Raw genomic sequence first — 19,543 nt, 5'->3', positions numbered from 1 at the left:
AAAGGGCGGGAATTCGACACAGCGAGGAGGAAGGGCGCCGCAAGGGGGCGGGGCTCTACCTCCCCACCCCTCAAATGCAGCGCAAAATGGCTGCTGCCGCTCCTCGACGGATGCGGAGGGGCAAATGGTGCTGATCCCGCCCCCATCTCCTTCGTAGCTGGGTTTCCCCCCCCCCGCCCCCGCCGCCTCCTCCTCCTCCATCCCCAGCACCGGGGAGCGTCATTTCCAAAAAACTGGAGGTCCCTTGGGGCGTTTCAGATGTTTATTTACAGTTGGGGAAGAAGGTCCATCTTCTGCTCATCCCCCCCACAATTAATTTAGGGCCAGGGAAGCCCCTTTGGGTGGTGCCAGCCCATCAGCCCCTTCCCAGGCCAGGGGTGCCAGCGGGCCACACACAGATAAGTCCAGGGGTGCCCCCCCGCTTCCCGGCCGGGGTCTCCTGTTCTTCAGAGGCCCGAGGGAGAGCAAGAGTCCAAGGCTGCTGCCTCCATGCCTGCCCATCCTCACTCGTCAGAATCCAGGTCGCTGTCTCCCGCTATAGAGTGGAAGTCCTCGCTGTCGTCCTCGTCCTCCGATAGATGAACCTGGCTTAGCACGCTGGGGCCACATCGCTGCTCTTCCTCCTCTTCCTCCTCCTCCTCCTCTTCCGAGAGCTCGTACCCCCCCAGGCTGCTAAAACTGGCATCTCGCGTATTGGACTTCAGGCCTGGCTCCTCGTAGCTACCGTAGCTGGAAAAGAAGCAAGAAGGGTCCCTTATCTATCAAAGGATGCCACACCGTTAGGATTCTGCTGCTGAAGGATGGGCCCCCCAATGGGCTGGCCTCCTCACCTGGCGTTGCTGTCTTCCATGCCGCGAGAGGCCTCTCCTCCAGCTCCCTCGTAGAACATCATGCTCTCCTCGTTGTCCATGCCCATCCGCGTGTTCTCTTGGAGGACATGAGGCTGCTTGGGCCGAACTGCGCTGGGCTCCACGTCGGAATCGCTCCCGCTCTCACTGAGTTGAATAGCTAGGAGACACAAGCAAAGGGTCACTCCGATGCTGTGCCTCGTTTGCCAGCAACAGGTCCTCTTCCCCATCGCTGCCAGGGCTTCCGGGACATTCACTTCCTCAGCACCATCTCACTAATTGACTGGCCTTCAACATTGGCTAAGCAACACCACCACCAAAATAAAACAATGACTTCAGCACAGTTGTGCATTTCCACAAAGGCTACCAGGCACAGTGCCACTGAATCAACTTGAACCAAAAACATCAGGAAAAGAGGGTAAATCATTGGAACCACTCCAATAAACAGGTTTGGTCCTTTTCACATTAAGTACTGTTTATGTGATCGTTATCTTTATACACTTTACAGAGAGCATCAATTACTGGGTGCTATAAAAACATTAACAGTACATGAACAGAAGCATTTCCCTAATTGCTCCCATGTCCTATTCTTCTTCCAATTCGCAGGTTCTTTCCCTTCTCCGTTTATCTAATCTGTGCCTTCATTTCTCACCACAGTATCAGAGAGACTCCCCTAAAAATCCCTGGAGGGCAGTGAAGCCTCTCTCCAAACTGATCTCACCCAATGAAAACTTTTTATACTCAAATTGGCATCCCTTTCTGTCTTGCACTTAGCCTGCATTCTGTCCCCTCCCCAGTTCTACCCCAGGCTCAGATCCAGAGAGGAAGGGAGGACGCCTTCCTGGGTCTTTCCCTCTGGAACTAGGAGTGCATACACCGCAAACAAGGGCTCCAGGGCTCCTGCCCTTTTCAGAACTCACACGAAAAGGGATTGTCTCCCTCCTCCTCGCTGCCGTCGTCGTCGTCGTCCTCCCCATCTGACATGAGCAAGTCTTCATAGAGCACACTGGCCTGAGGCTGCTGAACCGAGCCTTCTTCCTCATCAGCCAGGTCCCCATCAGCGTCCTCCACTTCCTGTCATGGGAGAGTAGGGAGGAGAAGAGGAGGTCAGAAGCCGAAGCCCAGCAAAAGGACGCCTGGCTTCCTTCCCCCTGACACGGTGCACCGGCAATGCCAGCTCTTCCTAAAAACTGATCGCTTTGGCTAGCATTCCATCCGCTGCTGACAGAAACACTCCAGAGGGCCCTGCACTGCCTCAGCTCCTGCCATGAGAGCAGAAGCCAACAGGTGAGCTACAGGTGGGGTCACAGATACTCACTGGGGCTGGAGTCTTAGGTTTCCCATCCTCATCCTCATCCAACCCTTCAATATCTACGTCAGAGTCTTCCTCGCCCAGCCTACCTTGGCCCTGCCGCATCTGAGTGAGGAACACAGAGATAACGCCACTGAGGAAGGAGCAGGCACGAGGGGACACAGACGCTTTTAAAGCAGGCCAGCCAAGCCACCAGGGTGGGGGCCACTTCCTGGCTGCCCTTGTTCTGCTGCCCGTGCTCTGTGGGGCTTTAGACTAGCTGAGCAGCGGGCCCCCAGCCCCAAAGCACACAGTGCCGGGCACCCCGGGAACCAGCTTTCTCCCCCCCAGCCTCGCAGGGGCCTAGAGACACAACTGCCTCCCTGGACTGGAAGAAGAAACCAACCTTTTGCGGCAGCTGACAAAACCCCCGTCCAAGTGGACTCCCACTAAAGCTCCCAAAGAACACGTCCTCCCCGTTCTTTCTCGACTTTCTCTCTCTCCTTTCTCTACATCACATGGTTGTGCCCAACACATTAAAAAAAAAACCATACCAGGAAAAACATGTTTGTCCCGGGTTCGCTAGGCTATATTATAAGGATTCAGGTGACCCTCTGCAATTCTGGCACGTGTATTTTCACACTTAAATGAAACCAGGAAAGGAGCAACGATCCGCCATTGCAAAAGTTTGTGGATGCTCAGAAATATTCCTCACTTCATGTGAACTTGGAGCCCAAAGGCAAGGCATGAATGAAGTAACAATAATGGGGATTCCTCTCCTCTCTATCAACAGGGCTGCGTCTCGTTTCTTTTCCCGGCTGCTCCAAATAGAGGAATCCCTTTCAAAGGCTTTTCAAAGCAAAGAGGTAGTTGCAGCCGCCATGCCCAGAAACCATCATCTGAGGAAACGAGGCCTTTTGCCAGCGACCTTCGCATACAGAGCTCTTGTTCCACCCCTTTGACCAGGAAGGAGAAGGAAACTACGGCCCTTCCTGTGCCATGCCCTATTTCAACAGGTCTGCCCTTGATCCGCAGCTCCTGTGGGGAAAGCTATGCTTCCTTTTTGCAGCCAGCGCCCCCCTCTTTTCCTGTGGAATCCTCGGGTGCGTTTCTGACCTGTGCCGACTGCTTTTCGGGTGTTGTGGTGGGTGTGTCCATAGCAGACAGATTGCTCTCATCTTGGTAGACGGACGCATCCCGGGACATGCTGAGCGAGGTGTTGGTATCATACAAATCGGGTGGCTGCAGGGCGTTTGAAAGGAGGAAATGGGCATCACGGGGGTGCAGGTGAGATACGGAGCCCGCCCTTCTCTTGGCTATCCTGAATCAAGCATGCTGCCTGTGAGAGGCTGAAGCGCAGACCTCTGTGCCTTGTTCCCATTGCTTTCTCCCTCTCAGGCTCATGGCACGCACAGTGGAAAGGACGTTCCCTCACTGACCCACGTTCTCACTAAAGGACAACCAGCGGGTCCTTTCTGCGTTCACTCCTATCGGTTATCTTTCACAGATCTGTTGGCCTTTTCCTATTTGGCTTCTGAAGCCTTGGCTGAAAAGAGTCTTTGAAACCAGGGCAGCCTTTCGGTCTCTTGCCAAGCTCTCAGCAGCTGCATCATCTCAGATCCCCTTCTGGCTGGAGAAAGCATGGGGAGACCCCGGGAGAGCCGGTGGGCCGTCTAATGGGCCTCCTACACGAGGGAAAGCCTGAGAAGCAGTTTGGGTGGACAACCCTGGCAGGAACTCTGAAGGCAGGACAAGGAAGCAGGGAAACACCCGGAAGAACCACCAACGGAACTGGATCTCCTTGGAATGGGAAACTGCTCCGGGATCCCTCCCCCCCCCACCCCCTCCCGGTACAAGTCCCTTAAGGTCCGTCCTGGCTTTCCCTCCACCGAGCATCTCTTGTGCTACGAGTCGAGTCGAGCTGTTACACAGAGACCTCACCAGATCAAGAATAGCGGCAGCCCCAACCCCACCCTCTCTGATCACAAACAGGCTCACCTGCGGCGTATAGGGCCCAGGAGTCATGGGGTCCAAGCTCTCCAGGTCAGCCTCCTCCAAAGCTGCCTCTTTGGCAGTCGAAATGTCTCTTTCAAGCTGAGTCAGGTGCTCATCATACTGAAGGAAGGAAGGAAGGAAGGTGAGGGAAAGAGGAACATTTGCAGGGCTGCCCAACTGAAGACCGCCTTCGACAGGTTCAGAGCAGGGCCCCTTACCTCCGCTAAGGTCTGGTAGCAGATGTTCACAATCTCCTGGGCTGTTTTGGTGTACTGGCTGTCCGGCCCTGCGTTGAAAAGCCCAATCAAGGGACCTCCAAACAAAAGGGAGGACTGACTTTCCAGGGCCAGGGAGCAGAGGGGGCTAGGCGACCCCTGCCAGCCAGCGAGGCCTCCTCCAACTCAGGGCTGGGCCCAGGAGGCAAAGGGGGCCTGGCAGGAGGGCTCCGGCATGAGCAGGGGGCATCGGGAAACGGCCTAGTCTAGCCAGGCAAACCTTGGGGGGGGCCAGAGCCCTGGTCCAAGGATGGCCTTACACTCTGGCCAAAGAAAGCTCACCATTGTATTTGATACTATTTCCAAGGATCAGGTTTACATCATCCAGGAAGACTTCTCGGTTCTGGTACTTGTGCTTGGAGATATTCTGGAAGAAACCAGTGGGAGGCTCCAGACCCCAAACACCTCGGAGCCTCCTTAATTGCTCTGCTGTGGTTCCATTTCCCACCGTCGGAGGCAGATCACCCAGGAAGGTGTCGAGGACGGCCTCTCGGATGCTCAGGAGAGCAACCCTCCCCCCTCCTCCCGATCTACTTCGCATCCCCTCCCCGCCTGTTTCTGAACTTCAGATCCAGAGGGGCACCCAGGGCGGCTCTTGGCTTCAGCCACCCTCAACAAGGCTCTTCTTCCATGCACAGGTACGTACCTTGCGGATAGTCTCCAGATCCATTGGGTTGACAATGACTTTGTAATAATCTGGCACAAATTTCTTATTCACGGGGTGATGGAAGGGCCAAGACTGAAAGCAAAGAGGACACCGACAAAGGAACTAAGAAGAGTTTCTGCAAAGCGTCCCCTGAAAGCCAAAGGAATGCCTATTTCCCAACAAATCCCAGTTCCTGCTGTGCTAATCTCACCGAAAGGGAGGGAGGAGGAACGCTCCAGAGCAAGAAGGGTGGTTTCTAGCTGCCCATCAGGGTTCGTAAAAACTAACCTTGCTCAGGTGCAGCTCAGGAGAAAAGGCTGCTGAACTACCCCAAAGCAGAAGCGGGTCTCCTGGGAAGCAGCCGTTCTGCCCCCCGACACCTCCAAGAGCCCTCCCGCCCCCAGCTCCTGCCATGGGCACACCTACATCAGGAACCACCTTCATCTTCTGGGTCACGATGTTGTCCAGAATAAAGGAGAAGGCTACTTGGTCATCGTCGTCCAGAAGGGGATTTATGGCCTTCTCCAAACGAGCCAACTTATCTTCTTTCTGTAAACGACATCAGGAAGGCAAGAGATATGGAGACCAATTCAGCTTCACTTTTTGTAATGTATTTTACCATCCAGACTTCAAATTTTCTTAATTCTGCTCTAGCTTTTCAGCCTGTAGGCTTTCAAACACTGAAACCTCCCAGGCATTATGGGAACCCAATTGCTGCTCAACTTTTCCAGAAATTTTGGCTGATTTTTCCATGCCCCCAAAGCTAATTTTTTACACGCTCTCAATGGCACACAGTACACTTTTCATTTTTAATTGTGGGGATGCTTTTAAATTGAAAAAAAAAATGCATGGCATTAAAATTTGCTGACTTCCAGCAAGATCAGGTTGGAGCATTTAGTGTGCCATGTCGGTGCCCTCTGATCTCAAGCAGGTACCCCAAGGATTGCCCCACTACCCGGAGCCCTTTGCCCAGAGTTCACCAGGTGGGCCCTCTGATCTAGAGGTAGCAAGGAGCAAATCTGCAAGTGTCTTTGTTGAAACCCTCATAATAGCATTTTGAAGCTTAAAGCTTCGGCTCAGATGTTCATTCTTTCTCCCTTTGCATGAGACTTGCCTCTTTCAGTTTCTGGTCACAGAGGTCCAACATTGACTGAGAAATCTGGGTCAAGGAGTGCTTCGGCCCTGCAAATATAGAGCAGACGTAAGACCGAGGCTTCTCCAGGGGCAGCTTCCTGTGCCGCAACCCTTTTCGCTTTGGTTACGTTTCTAGTATTGTCCTGGATAGCAATGATGTCTAGATTATTCATGGCAGCAGAAAGAAAAGCAAATAAAAACCCGATAGTAAAACAGCGAGACTTCCTTTGTGCGGGTCTTATTGCACAGGAAAGAAAACTATAAATGCGTCATCCAAATACAAGTATTCGTACTCCACTGATAGCCAGAAAGAGGAACGGCTCTGGGGCCAAGCGCGGAGGGCATTGATGATTTTCCCCGTGGGGTCACAGAGGTAAAGCCCAATCCCACGGCTCCATCGCCCCCTCCCTCACAGAGCCACAGGAACCACCAAGCAGTTCTTCTTGCTTCAGCAACCTAATCAGCTTTAATGCCAAAATTACTCCAGGGAAAGGAAGGGAAGGATTTCAACAACCCAGACGGCAAAATCACACCAGGGAAGAGGAGAGGAAGACCCTCAGGTCAGGTGGGGGCGGGGAAACTGAATTGGCTGGTCCGGAACAATCCCACACCAACCCTAGGAGGAGGAGAGACGCTTCAGCAGAAGGGAAGTTGTTGGTATCAGACACGCTGGTGAGTTAATTCTCAAATCCCCTTTTCATTGCCCTCCTCCACCCGCTCAGAATCACAGGAAAACGCAGGCCCTTCCTCGCCCAAGCCCAGGGCGAGGAAGGAAAGGTTAGGGAAAAAAGGGTGCAGGAACCGTTGTAGGTGGCGCTGTTCTTCACAATCAGCTCCAGGTGTTCTCGAAACTCTTCACGAGACGGGTAGAGTCGCCTGCGGACGTTCTCTCGGAGGGTCTGCAGGTCCATCGGTTTGGTGATGATCTTATAGTAATCCTTCACCACCTTCCCATTAACAGGCTGGTGAAAGGGGTACGTCTGGGGGGGTGGAGGCAAACAGGAAGAGGTGAGTGCTTGTTCTGGGCCTACCCACTGACATTCTACTCCCCCCCCCCGGGAGCCCGGACTCTTCCAAGCCAGCAGCCAAGCCCCCCAAGAGACACAGCTTTACCACGCTAACAGCCACAATAAACCCTCATCTAGTCAGACCTGCCTTCTTCATAGTTTGGACTTTTAATAAACTGTTGAATTAGAATTTAAACCTTTGATGAGAAATTTGGTACGTTGTTTTTGCCTGTAACAGCTAAACCCTAACCTATTCCAGGGAGAGCCAAGCCAAGCTTCCCTGTTATTTCCACCGGCCTAAGGCAAGGGCGGTTCGGCCAGAGCAACCCCTGTGGCCCAGAGCGCTTACGTTGGGAAGATCCCGCATCTCGTTGATGATGCTTTCCAGGACGGAAGACAAGGTCACCATGGGGTCTGTGCGTCGCCGGTGGATGGACTTGTGGGGCCGCTGAAACAGACAGGAAGCGAGACCATCAAGGGGGCTGCAGACTTCGCAGAGCGCGAGAAACAGCTTCTCTCATCTTCCGGTCCGACTCTGCAACTTTTGCTCCTTTTGGCTGCTACACCACAAGGATTCGAATTTACCTGAAACTCAGCCGTTCCTTCTGTCACTGTTATTCTACATTTGCAACTTATTCCACCTAGCGAGTAAATCTGCAAAATCGCCATCTGCCTGGGCTTGGTGGTTTTGTTGCAGACGTTTCATTACCAAACTAGGTATCATCATCAGTGCTGCAAGCACCTGACAGGACTCACAGGCACTGATGACGTTACCCAGTTTGGTAATGAAACATCTGCAACAAAACCACCAAGTGCACCGAGGACCCCACAGTTTAACCTGGAGCAGCCAATATTCCCCTTCTATCGAGGCAACGTGCATTTTTGAAAAAAAAAGCGCATAAAACAACTCTAAATATTTACGTAGGAGGACATGCTATACTATAAGGTCTATACGGGTAGAAACCGGAGGCGCTTAGAAGGGCTTACGTTTAAGTAATCGCAATGCACCGTGGTCCCAACCCGCCGCTTCTTTTTGGGCGGAAGCTGCTGTTTGGGAAACTTCAGGACTAAGGACTTCCTGCGAACCTCGTCCGCGCTGCGAAGAGATGATGCCAAGAGTGGGGTGAGCTGCAGCTCCGCCCTCTGGAAGGACTCCGCCCCGCCACCCCCCGGAGCGCTCTGGCTGCCCAGCCAGCAGGTGCCAGACCCTGCAAACCCCGCCCCTTCGGCCGCGAGGCTGGGCGCCTTCTTCCCGGCCACTCTCACCTCTCGATCAGCTGCTTCCCCAAGACGATCTTGGTCCCCTCCACTTTGATCAGCTCCTCGTTGTCGTTGGGGATGACGGTCTTCTCCAGCTCCTCCTCCTGCTCCTCTGTCATGGCCACCGGGTTGGAGGGGGGGGCGTTCGTTTGGTAGTACAGAGGGCAGAACTTGTTGGTCCTCATGTGCCCAATGGCCCCGCAGGCCCCACATTTCAACTGCAACGAAGGAGCAGAAGGCCGCCCTGTATCCGGGATAGGGAGGAAGGCAGGGCAGGCCAAGCAGGGGGCAAACAAGGGCCAGGCTTGGTCCCGGAGTGGCCCTGGCTCACCTTCAGGTCCGGGCGCTCCTTCATCTTCCGGGGCTTTTTCTCCGGGGGCCCCTTCAGCTTCTCCTTCTCCTGGTTCCGCTTGAGCCGCCGCAGCTGCTCTTGGATCCGGCGCCTCTCCTTCCGCATCTCTTCCCGGTGCTGCTCGTCAAAGAGCGCAAACTTCCGGCTGGAGGACCAAACAAGGCAGGCGGATGAAGGCCAGGCTGGACCGTGGCCCCCTCCGAAGGAAGCAGTCTGCTCCCCCACCCACCCCCCGGGGCACAGCCAAACTCCAGCACCCTCTGCCAAGCCTTTGGGCCCCGTCCGGCCCGAAGAGGGAGCGTCTCCCGGCAGCATCCAGGCCCCGCTTGATTTTTGGTTGGGTGGTCGAAGCTGGAGGGGCCTGAGGCTCAGCCTGCAGCCTCCTCAAGGCACGGCATGGCGTGGCAGCTCAGGGCCCCCCCCCCCTGCAAATGGGGCGGGTCTGGTCGCCCTCCCTCCCTCCCCCCGGGCTTCAGTCCCAGCCCCTCTCTCTCCCTGGCCCTTTTCGCTTTAGAGCCAGCTCCCTGTTGACCCCTCTGCCCTGAAGGGCTCTGGCTTCCCCCCGCTCTTCTGAGTGCCCCTTGTTTCGAAAATGGCTGCCTCGGAGTAGAAGTGTTTGAAGTAAACCTTTCCGTCTCAACCTTTGCTTCCCACCGCCAGAGATCAGTAGGCCCCCCAAATAGGTCAGGACCCTCCTCCAGAGGCCTTACATGAACTCTTCGTCCTTGGTGGTCCGGATCCGGCTGTAGGCGTCGATGACCGAGGCCTTGCGGACAGTTTCACACCTCACGTACTCCTTCCCATCCTCATCACGGAAAGTGCGATAGATTTTCAAGCGCCGGCCGGTGGCTGAGGAGTTGAGGCTGGTCACGGAGGCCGTGTCGTCGTCTTTATGAGAACCACCCAGGTTGCCAGGCGTGGAAGCTGCCGGGGGAGGAGAAGATGAGTAAAATGGTGATTTCGCCACCTTCCCAGTGCAGAAGGCTGAACTGAGAGGGATCCCGAGTGGCCAGGATCGCATTTAACCCAGGCCAGGGAGGTCAGCTCGAAGGCAATGCCCCCCCCCCCAAAAAAGGAAACAGCAGCCCCTTCAATTGCTACGCCCATCCTATTGCTGGTGAGGTCCGTCCATCTATGGCCACAACTACAACCATTTCTAAAGTCTGCCTGTTTGCGTCTTGCAAGCACTCTGGTCCCTCAATTCTGGGGGCTTCCTGTGGACCCCCCCTCGGCCCCAGCCAGGAAGCCCCTTTCCCCGCCACCCTCAAGTCTCCTCTCGACGCCTCCCTTTCGCCCCGCGGGGGCCAGATCCTCACCCGCCCCCTTCTTGTCCCTGCGGTCCTTCCTGGCCCGGTCGTTTCCGCTGTCCTCCCCCATCAGCATCCGCTGCAGCTCCTTCCTTTCCTGCTCCTCCCTCTCCCGGGACAGCTGGGAGCTGGTCTTCTTGTTCTGGAGCATGTTCTCGATGTTCTTCCCCATCTCCTCGAAGTCGCTGTCTTCGGCAGAGCTGCTGTCTGTGTCCGTCGACAGGATCTCGGTGGACTCCAGGACCCTGAGCGGGAAATCTCTGAAGCTCCCAGGCGGCCGAGTGCAGGTGCAGAAGCACAGAAGGCAGGAACTCCCACCCCCCACCCCAAATTCGCTCCTGCCCAACCCCCGATCCCCACCCTCCCCTTAGTTCAGGGAAAGGCATGTGCTGAAAACCCTAAAAACAGCCTCCCTCCCCGTGTGCAGAGCACAAAGCGGCCCCCCGTAATCTCCGCCCTCCAAGAGCTCTTCCCAGCCGCCTAAAGTATCTGCGTATCCATCCATTAAACCCCTCAATTCGCCCTTCCGGGAACCTCTGCGGGAAAGGAATTCTGCAGCTGTGGTGGTGAGTGGAAGTGGGTCCCTGAGCAGATCCCACAGATATGCCGGCAAAGGGCTCGTGTGGCCTCTGCCACGCACCACGCAAGACGACGACTCACTTGTTCTGCAAGTCAAAGATGCGCTGGCATTCCTCCTTGTAGCGCTCCTGGTGTTCTGCCACAGAGAAGCGGGACCCTCGGGCAAACTTGCTCATGGGACCCTCGCCTGAGCGGGCCTGCTCGGTGGACATTGTCCGCACGACGTCGATCACCTCCCAGCGGGAAAGCTTCTTGATCTGAGGAAGGAGAGTCGTTGGCTGCGGAGGCCCCGCGGAGGCTCAACCCAGAGGAGCAAGCCCCCTGCCCGCACCCACCTCCTCCTCGGGGACTCCAAACTTGCGCAAGAGCTGCTTGGCGTTTTTCAGGGATAAGCGCCGGAGGTCGGCGTCTGTCCCGGTGACCGTCTTCTTCACCGGTTGTGGCTCCTTGTCATCCTGCTGGAAAAGGAGCAAGGAGCTTCCACCCCCGTCTCAGCCCTTTATTTCAAGGGCGCCAGACTTGGCCCCACCCCAGGACCCCAGCCGCTTCAGGATCCAGCCAGGAGGTACCCCGGGCCTCCCCTGCGGGCAGGTGGAGCAGCCAGCCCTGGGGGGTCACCTGGGCCCCCCCCTTACCTTCTGCTGGGTCGGCTTGTTGGGGATCTTGACATAGGAGAAGCCCTCACCGCAGCCAGTCGGGTCAGCTACCCCGGTGACTTCCAGGAGGCATTTCCCTTTCATGGCCGCAATGAAAGCCCGGGTGGTGTTCCAGGGAGCTGTGCGCACCTAAGCGTAGCCAACACGGGGCAGAGAGGCTTGGCACGGCAGAGGGAAGAAGGGCCCCTCTAGGAGTCCTCGGGGGCCCAGCTGTTCTTGGCCCTACCTCGTCATCGATCTTCATCTGGAAATCCTCCTCGTTCTCTTCTTCGGGGGCAAAAAAGGATTTCTCCCCATAGCCTGCATCCTGGGAAAGAGACAGAGACCCCGCTCAGAGAGCCCCCCAGGGGATGCATCCTTTCTCCACGCAGCGGCTGCAGCTCCAGGAGGCCCCACCTCGTCCCCCACCTGTGCCTGCCTGCCCTCCCCTCCCCTGAGGGGTGCCATCATCCCAAAGCAGCCAACAGCAGCCAGGCCAGGAGAAAGCCACAAACTCACGCAGGGCATCCAACTGTAAATGGGCAAGCACAGACACCAGAAAGAGCCAAAGGAGCAAATCCCAGGGAAGGTGACCCCCAAAGTCCTGGGCAGGGTGGGCAGCCTCCGGACCCCTGAACCAGGCTCACCTTCAGGCGCTGCTCAGCAGAAATCATGCTGTAATAGGCACAGCACTGCTCCGGAGACACCATGGCTCGGATCTCCTCCTCGGTTGGCAGCCGGAAGTCGGGTTTCAGGACCCACCAGTTGGAGTCCAGCCCTGAGGAAGCAACAGCCCCCCGTGAGCCTGGCCAGGAGAGAGGAGGGGGGCGGGGGGGGGGGCTGTCCTTGCCTACCGGTGCGCTTGAAATCTGCACACAGCTTCAGCCGCTTCCGGATGCTGCTCTCGGAGTGGGAAGGAAAGGCCTTCTTAATATCCTCCATGCGGATTCTCCGGGGCCGGTCGCGGCTCTTCCAGAAGAGGCGGTAGATGAAGACCTGGCAAGAGTTGCAGTGAAGTGGCCAGGCGCTCAGAGAGAGAGGGAGGCCTCCCCTCCCCTGCTGCGGTACACCTCCCCCTCCCACCCAGGGGGTCCCAGTGCCCACACGAGTCGGGCAGAATCCAGCCCCAGCCCCAGCCCCAAACTAGGAGTCACCCTGCAAGCCAGAGGAGAGCCTCTCGCCAACCGGCTCAGAACCAGCTCAGAACCGGCTCAGTCCGCTTACCGGCTCTTCTTCTTCTTTAGCGCCTGCGTGAGAGTTGCAGGCACGGCTAGCGGCATGGCTCCCTTCCCAAGTTATTTTTCCCACTCCTCCCAAAAGCTGCTGAGGAGGCCTAGCAGCCGGGCTCCCCCCACCCCCAGCAACAAACCTGCAGGAAGTCTCGGATGTGCGTATTGGCCCGCTTGGAGTTGGGGCCGGGGACTTCAAAGAGGGGGCACTCCTGGCCCACCACAAAGATATCCACCAGCTCCCGAATGTAGTAGCCCTGGCGCATCCGAATAATCAGAAAGTCTGTTTCAGGCATCTTGTGGAGGTAGATCGGAGCCCGGAAGAGATTGTTTTCAAACGCCTGACAAACAAAAGGCGCCGTTTAAGCCACCCAGAACAGCAACAGCAGCTCCCTGCAGCCTAGTGGCTCCAGGACTCCTTCAGTTTCCTGCCAAGGAGGAACTCAAAAGCTCCCCCTCTCCTTAGCTGCATTTGGCCGGTCTTTGTAAAGGAATTGTCCACTTGAGAATGCTACACTGTCATCAGTGACTACTATGGCAATCAAATATCCTTGGGCTTTGCACCCTGGTGTACTAGTTGCAGGATTTCGCAGCAAGCAGCTTCTCTTTCTCTCTCTCTCTCTCTCTCTCTCTCACACACACACACACACACACACACACCCTATAGAATTGGGCACGGGGGTCAGTCCTGGGCTGCCCTCAAGCCACCTGTCTCTAAAGACCTAGAAGTTCCTAGGCGCTCTTCCCACGGAGCCCCTGGCTTGGTGCTGCTGCTGCTGCTGAAAGGGGGCCAGTGGCTGCTGTTTCACAGCGCAGGTCCGCCCAGAGGCCTCACCTGGAGCAGCTGGCCAGGGTGAAGGGAGCCCAGGAAGGGGGAAGTGTGGCAGTACACCGTCTCTCCGTACTTGCAGTCCGGGGCGCCAGGATCCTTGCCCGGTTTCTGCCAGGGACAAGAGGGCTGAGTGAGTGAGGGCTTCCTGGGGGAAGCCTGGCGCTGGCCGCCCCAGCCCCGGACTCACCCGCTTGTAGTAGTTCTTGATCTTGGTGGCCATGCCAACCTGCATCATCAAGGGGCCATTCTCCTCGCTGTACTCAGCCAGGATGAGGTCGCCGTCTTTGCCCGTGAGGTCCTGGGGGGTGCGCATGAAGAACATCTCCCCACCGCCAGAGGCCTGGCGCTCCTGCTCTCTCATCTGGGTGCAACACAATACATAAGCAGCCGTCTCCGCGGGGGCCGAGCGCGCGAGAGGGGCAAGGGCCCTGGGCAGGGCCACCGAGACCGGGCCCTCACCTTGGCCTTCTTCTTGATGTGCTTCAGCAGCGGCTGCACCGCGTGGGGCCCGGGCTGCGACAAGGTGCCGAAGGAGTACTTCTTCAGGGGGGGCCGGTGGAAGTGCCGCAGCTTCATGGGGCCCATGTGGGTGGGGAAGAAGGGCTGGCGCAGCTCCACCGCGGGGATCGAGTGCTGCACCAGAGCAGAGAGAGGGGCACGATTTCGGCACGTCCCGAGGGACCAGCTGGGCCCCCGTCAATCACCCTCAGCTAAGGGAAGGTCCTCCCTCCGCTCCCCAAAGGGGGACGAAGCTGCTCTGGTTGCCTCAAATTCTGCAAAGCCGAGTCCACGGTGGCCACACGTGAAGCCTTGGCAGAAAGCTAGACTTGCACTAGGCCCAAGAAGGCGAATAACTGGATTGCATAAAGTATTGTGCAAACCCACGGTTTAATTATGGGTTGTTTGGTAAATCAAAATTAGCAAGCGTGCCAAATAGGTGAAGCTGGGTTTAGGTTATGTCAAAACCAAGCAAAGTGGACAAGCAAAGCCCAACCACCATCCGTTTCCAACCTGGATAATGTTGCCGCCAAAGGTTCCGCGAAGGCCCTGCTGCTTGGGGTAATAAAACTCATCATTGGAGAGATTCCAGGGATCCTTCACTTCCGGCTGAGACATATTCTGGAGTGGGAAAAAACCCCTGTCAGAATTTCCTCCCCTTCCTGCTCTTATTTCTTCTTCACTAATCCAGAGGAAATGGAGCCCCTCTCGAACCTGCTGGGGCTCTTCCTTAATAACTCCTGTTTTGCCCAAGAGGATCCGGCTTTTCTTCAAAGAAGACTCTTTCTTGTTCTCCTTGGATGGGGAATTGAGAGTCATCTCTTCCTTTTCATCGGGAATTTCTAGGAGGAGCAGAGGAGAAAACTGGACCTGAAACACTCTTCCCAATTCCCCCCCGTTTATGGACCATGCAAAGGCCCACTTGGGCCACCACATGAAGAAGACCCTGAAGCCCTGAATCAGCCACCTGCCAGGTCGCCCCAGTTCACAAGATGCTTAAAGAAAAGGTTTTCTTATGGAAAAGACACGAAGACGGTTTAACTGTCACATCCCCACCAAGGAACCTTGGCATTTGCTCTGAGAATTCTGTTAAGAGGCTCACTGACTCTTCCCCTCCCCTCGCTCCAGTTCCCAGAACCCTTTGAGGGATTCAGGTTAACTAAAACCACGTTCTGCCTCCCACCTCAGTTTACCCACTCTCCCCTTAAGAAACCAGAAGGCCCCAGAAAGCAGCAGCCCCACACACTGCCCAGCCAGAGGGCAAGGAAGGGACTTTTGTAGATGCTACACCTAGAATGATATTCTCATCGTTGGGGTCCAGGGTCAGGACCGGGGGCATCAAGATCCTGTCCATCGCATTGTCGTCCCAGATGATGTTGTCTTCCCAGCGGCCATAGACCAGCTCTTCATTGTCAATGGGGAAAATGGAGAACCAGGGCTTGTCTTCATCCAGGCCTGCCGGGGCAACAAAGGGCGATAATGAACACATGGCAGTGGATGCTGGCAAATGTCTCCACCCCTCCCACCCCTCCCACTTAGGAGCTCTAGGACCCCTGGAGCAGGGAGAGTGCCGGGGCGCTCCAGGCCCAGCGCAACACGGTACTCTGGGACTCAAGAGAAAAAGCAGGTGTTCCTGCCTCACCTGCCCACATTTCAAGCACACAAACAACAATTATGGGGCACAGCAGAATGGTGGAAAAGGAGAGGGGCAATGGGAGGACCAGACCCCCTGCTGACTGATCACTGCCCCAATTCTTCTTTATGCCAACCCCTGAAGGGTCAGGCTGCCACTATCCGGCTAAGCCGCTTGGCAGCCCATCGCCCGCGGAGACTCTCGCTCATCCGGTCACAGTTGTCCCAAAGGAGCTTTTTCAACACCCGAGTAAGCGGAGTCCCCGACCAAGGCAGGGGTGATTGGGGAAGAGGCTCTGCTTGCAGATCTTGGCTTGCCCGGTTCCTCCGGCCCCTCCTGCCGCGAGGCCCTCCCTCCTCACCTTGCTGTTCAGGCAGCTGCTTCTCCTTGCCCTTGGCCATGCTCAAGACTCCTGCCACGCTGGGCTTCTGCACCAGGGGAACCGGCAAGTTGAGCAGGGAACCGCTCCGGTTCAGCCCTGCCAACAGAAGCAAGGGAAGCATCAGCAGGCATGGGGCCAGCAGAGCCGGAGACAGGCAGGAGGAAGGCCGCCGTACCTTGCTGGGCGTTGTAGGCCGTGGCGTTTCTAGTCATGCTGGAGGGCAGCCAGCCCGCCAGGCTGGCTCGCTGGGTCTTGGTCCCTTTGTGCTTGATGTCCTCTCCATTCCAGATCACGTCGTCCTCCCACTGCAGCTGCGTGACCATCAGGAAGTGCTCATCTGCCAGCAGCTCGTCCTTCTCAGCTGCTGAGCTCTACCAAGGGAAAACAGAGGCTCATCGAGCAGCGACTCGCCTCCTGGCTGCCAGCCAGGAGGAGGCACTGCTCTTCCTGGCAACTCACCTCCTCTTCCTCCTCCTCTTCCTTCAGCTTGAAGCCATAGTCGAAGCCGCTGCCATCTTCAGGGATGCCCAACATGTCGTACCAGAGTTGGGCAGGACCGTAGCGCCATTCGGACACTTTGGGCCTGGTGTCAGCTACTTTGTCCGCATCTCCAGTCGCCTGGGAGAACTTGGACTCCACAGGAGCCATCATGGTGATCTGAAGGATACGCGGGTGGGGTCAGAGGGTCAGGGAGGGAGCCAGCGGGCACATTCTCGGGCAGGCAGAAGGCCTCCTCCCTTTCCACGGACCCACCTCATCATCTGACAGACACTGCTCCGGGGGAGGGGGAGGGGCAAATTCATACTCCCAGGGGGATTTGCCTTCCAAGCCCGGCTCAGCATTGGCTTCCCCCTCCGGGAGTTGTGCCTCGGGAACTGGCTCCCGGTGTTTCTTCCTGCGCTTTCGCCGTGCACTTCGCCAGACGGATGGGACGTTCTTTCCAGGGCCGAAGAGGCGTAGAAAGCGAAGCACCTGAGAGAGAGAGGAGGGAGGGGTGGAATGGGCAAGAAACTGACTGCCAGCAGTTCAGCTGTCAGAAAGACACAAAGAGGAGACCGTCGGCTGGCAGAATCTCGGTGGGGTGGGGGTAGCACCATGCTGGATGACAGAGGCAGGGAGAAAAAGAGCCGAGGTGGACTCAGCCACAGAGTCTTAATCAGCTGCTCTGCCAGAAGAAAAGTTCCTCTGGCTTTTCGAGATGATGATCCGGCTCTACCTTTCCAGGCCGGAACTCAGGGAAAAGGGCCGTCACGCTGGGCAGCTGCTTGGTGGCATCTCGCTGCATGATCCCGGCAAGCGGCAGGGTGAGCTTCCCTTCCTTCAAGTCGGCCTTCCTCGAGTCCTGGGAACCTGTCTCCGATTCCGAGTCAGAAGAGCTGCTGAAATCCATTTTCTCCAAAGCGGCAGAGGAAGGAGCAATGATGGAGGGCAGGATGATTCCATCCGCCTCTTCTGGCCCTAAGAAGGGAAGGGACAGCCATCGCAGCCAAAGGAAGCCCCGCTTGCCAAGGCCCCCATGACTGAAAGAGCCCAGCCACACGTGCAGCGAATGGAATTTAACATCGTGGGGATCCATGGGGGGAAACCCTCAAAGTGGGTTCACAACAGAGAAGCACTGTAGGTGGGTGGGTGGGGGGAAGGATTTTAAAATCTTCAGCCCTGGCTAGATAAACATGCAAACCTTAAGCAAACCTTTGTAAGTTACAGCTTGCAAGTTCCTTCCTCGTCAGCCCTGCTGGGCTCATGTCTGAGCTCCAGAAACTAGGGAGGGCTTCCTCCCGGACACAGCCAGGCTCCTTCCTGGACTGCCCAGTCTCTCCCCCGCCTGCCCCAAAGTATATACACACCAGAGGTTTCTGCCTCCTTCTCATCTTCCTTCTTCAATGGCACTGGTGGGGGGGGAGGGGGAGGCATCAGCTTGGAATCAATGTCTTCTGAGTCGGCATCGTAGTCATCCTCGTTGTCATCTGAGGAGAAGAACAAAGGAAGTCACTGGATCGCCCCTCTGTCACCTCCCCACGATCCTGAAAGTGATGTAATCCTCTTGCTTCTGAAGCAAGAAGCGGGGCAGGGGGGGAGGATTTTAAAATCTCCAACCCCGGCTAGATAGACAATCGCTGCCACCAACCACCTGCTCTCCGAACGGGGTGCAGATTGCCCATGGCCTGCCGGTATCTGCGGCTCTCGTCTTCAGCCACCTCAGTGATATCAGAATAATCCACAGCATCCTCCGTGCTCTTGACCCAGCCTGCAAGGGGAAAAGAGCTCGAAGCCACAGGCCTCTTCCTGGTGCCTTCCCCGTGGAAGAAGATCCCCCACGCGAACCCCCTTGCCCAAAGGGCCCTTTGCCCACCAGCGCTTTAAGCAGGAGCGAGCAGCCCCTCTGGCCTCCCTCCCTGCCGGCAGGATCGAGGGACGGGAAAGCTGATCTCCCCAGAGCCCACCACCCGACCCCTGCGAGGGCCTCGGAGGCGGAGGCCGGGGGTCCCCCTCATACCAATCCCTGGCCAGGCGGGTGTGCCCCGCAACGCGCAGGCGGGCGGGCGGAGTGTGCGTGTCCCATCAAGCGCCCTTTCCCGCCGCGACCCTCCGGTGGAGCGCAGCCTCCTCCTCACCCTCCTCATCCAGCTGGGCTCCGTCGGCCTCGGAAGCGTCGTCTTCGCTGGCGGTGATCTCCGTGATGAGGCTGCCCAGGCCCAGCGCCCCGAGCCCGGCCAGGTGCTTCTTGGACTCCTAGAAGAAGCGGGCAGAGAGGCGGGTTGGCTCCGCTCCCTCCCTCCCTCCCTGGCAGCCCCGCCGGGGAAAGAGCCCCCGCCCGGCGCCCACCTGGTCCAGGAGCCCCTCGCCCTCCAGCTGGCCCTGCTCATTGATGTTCCCGAAGAGGAAGCCGGCCAGCGAGAAGGGCGCCGCTCTCCGCCCGCCGCCGCCGCCGCCGCCGCCCGCCTCCTCCTCGCTCTCCGAGTCCGACATCGCCGCGGCTGCCCCGACAGCTCCGCCGCCGGAAGCGGAAGCCTCTCTCCCGGTGCAGGAGCCGCCACCGAGAACGTCCCTAGAGCGGCCCGTGCCGGCAAGCGCCGCCTGCACCTCCTCTTCCGGTCTCCTGGTTAATTGTTGTCCCTGCCGGGAAACGTCCTGGTTGCTTCCTTTGCTTTCTGCTGCTTTGGAGAATCGGTTGACCCCCTTCAAATGTTGCAACGCTGCTGTCATGTCACCCCTAGTCGTTCTTTTCTATTCAACTAGGCCACACATCCCCGGTTCCCGCAACCGTTCTTCCATGTTTTAGCCTCCAGTCCAGTGGTGGGATTCCAATAATTTAACAACCGGTTCTCTGCCTTAATGATTTCTTCGAACAACCAATTCACCAAACTGCTCAGAAAGTTAACAACCTGTTCTCCCGAAGTGGTGCGAGCTGGCTGAATCCCCCCGCTTCTCCAGTCCCCTAATCCTCTTTGTGGCTCTTCTCTGTACTCTTTCCAGAGTCTGAACTATTGTGGCGACCAAATTCCAAAGCATTATAAAGCGGTACTAACAATTCACAGGATGTTGATTCTATCCCTCTGTTAACGCAGCCTAGGATTACTCTGCCTTTTGGGGGCAGCTGCAGCACACAGCTGGCTCATATTCAAGTGATCCTCTGCTT

General features: G+C 56.9%; 1 protein-coding gene across 4 annotated transcripts; it reads right to left on the bottom strand.

Moving 5' to 3' along the window:
- Window positions 1-244: 244 nt before the first annotated feature.
- Window positions 245-18,916, bottom strand: TAF1 (TATA-box binding protein associated factor 1). 4 transcript variants are annotated; one of them, XM_087941229.1, is made up of 40 exons: window positions 18,730-18,916; window positions 18,519-18,636; window positions 18,035-18,151; window positions 17,751-17,870; window positions 17,120-17,361; window positions 16,657-16,875; window positions 16,363-16,560; window positions 16,079-16,274; window positions 15,883-15,999; window positions 15,179-15,343; window positions 14,603-14,730; window positions 14,402-14,509; window positions 13,850-14,023; window positions 13,578-13,751; window positions 13,394-13,498; window positions 12,699-12,899; window positions 12,184-12,325; window positions 11,977-12,107; window positions 11,577-11,657; window positions 11,330-11,479; window positions 11,030-11,152; window positions 10,776-10,951; window positions 10,125-10,360; window positions 9,519-9,732; window positions 8,788-8,953; window positions 8,463-8,674; window positions 8,184-8,292; window positions 7,546-7,644; window positions 6,992-7,169; window positions 6,166-6,237; window positions 5,482-5,600; window positions 5,056-5,148; window positions 4,692-4,776; window positions 4,353-4,420; window positions 4,138-4,254; window positions 3,256-3,381; window positions 2,167-2,265; window positions 1,769-1,922; window positions 831-1,008; window positions 245-729 (listed from the first exon to the last, which is right to left on the bottom strand). In XM_087941229.1, the coding sequence occupies exons 1-40, from the start codon at window positions 18,871-18,873 to the stop codon at window positions 504-506; spliced, it is 5,880 nt and encodes a 1,959-aa protein (XP_087797355.1). In that variant the 5' UTR covers window positions 18,874-18,916; the 3' UTR covers window positions 245-503. The 4 variants fall into 4 exon arrangements, with proteins under 4 accessions (XP_087797355.1, XP_087797356.1, XP_087797357.1 ...); XM_087941230.1 differs by having other exon boundaries at window positions 11,030-11,149; XM_087941231.1 differs by lacking the exon at window positions 2,167-2,265.
- Between the last annotated feature and the right edge of the window lie 627 nt (window positions 18,917-19,543).

The sequence above is a fragment of the Pseudonaja textilis genome, chromosome 12 (genome assembly GCF_049901715.1).
Source record: "Pseudonaja textilis isolate UNSWEBS1 chromosome 12, rPseTex1.2, whole genome shotgun sequence".
Taxonomy (NCBI): Eukaryota; Metazoa; Chordata; class Lepidosauria; order Squamata; family Elapidae; genus Pseudonaja; species Pseudonaja textilis.
This window is presented reverse-complemented; position numbering and strand designations above follow the sequence as displayed.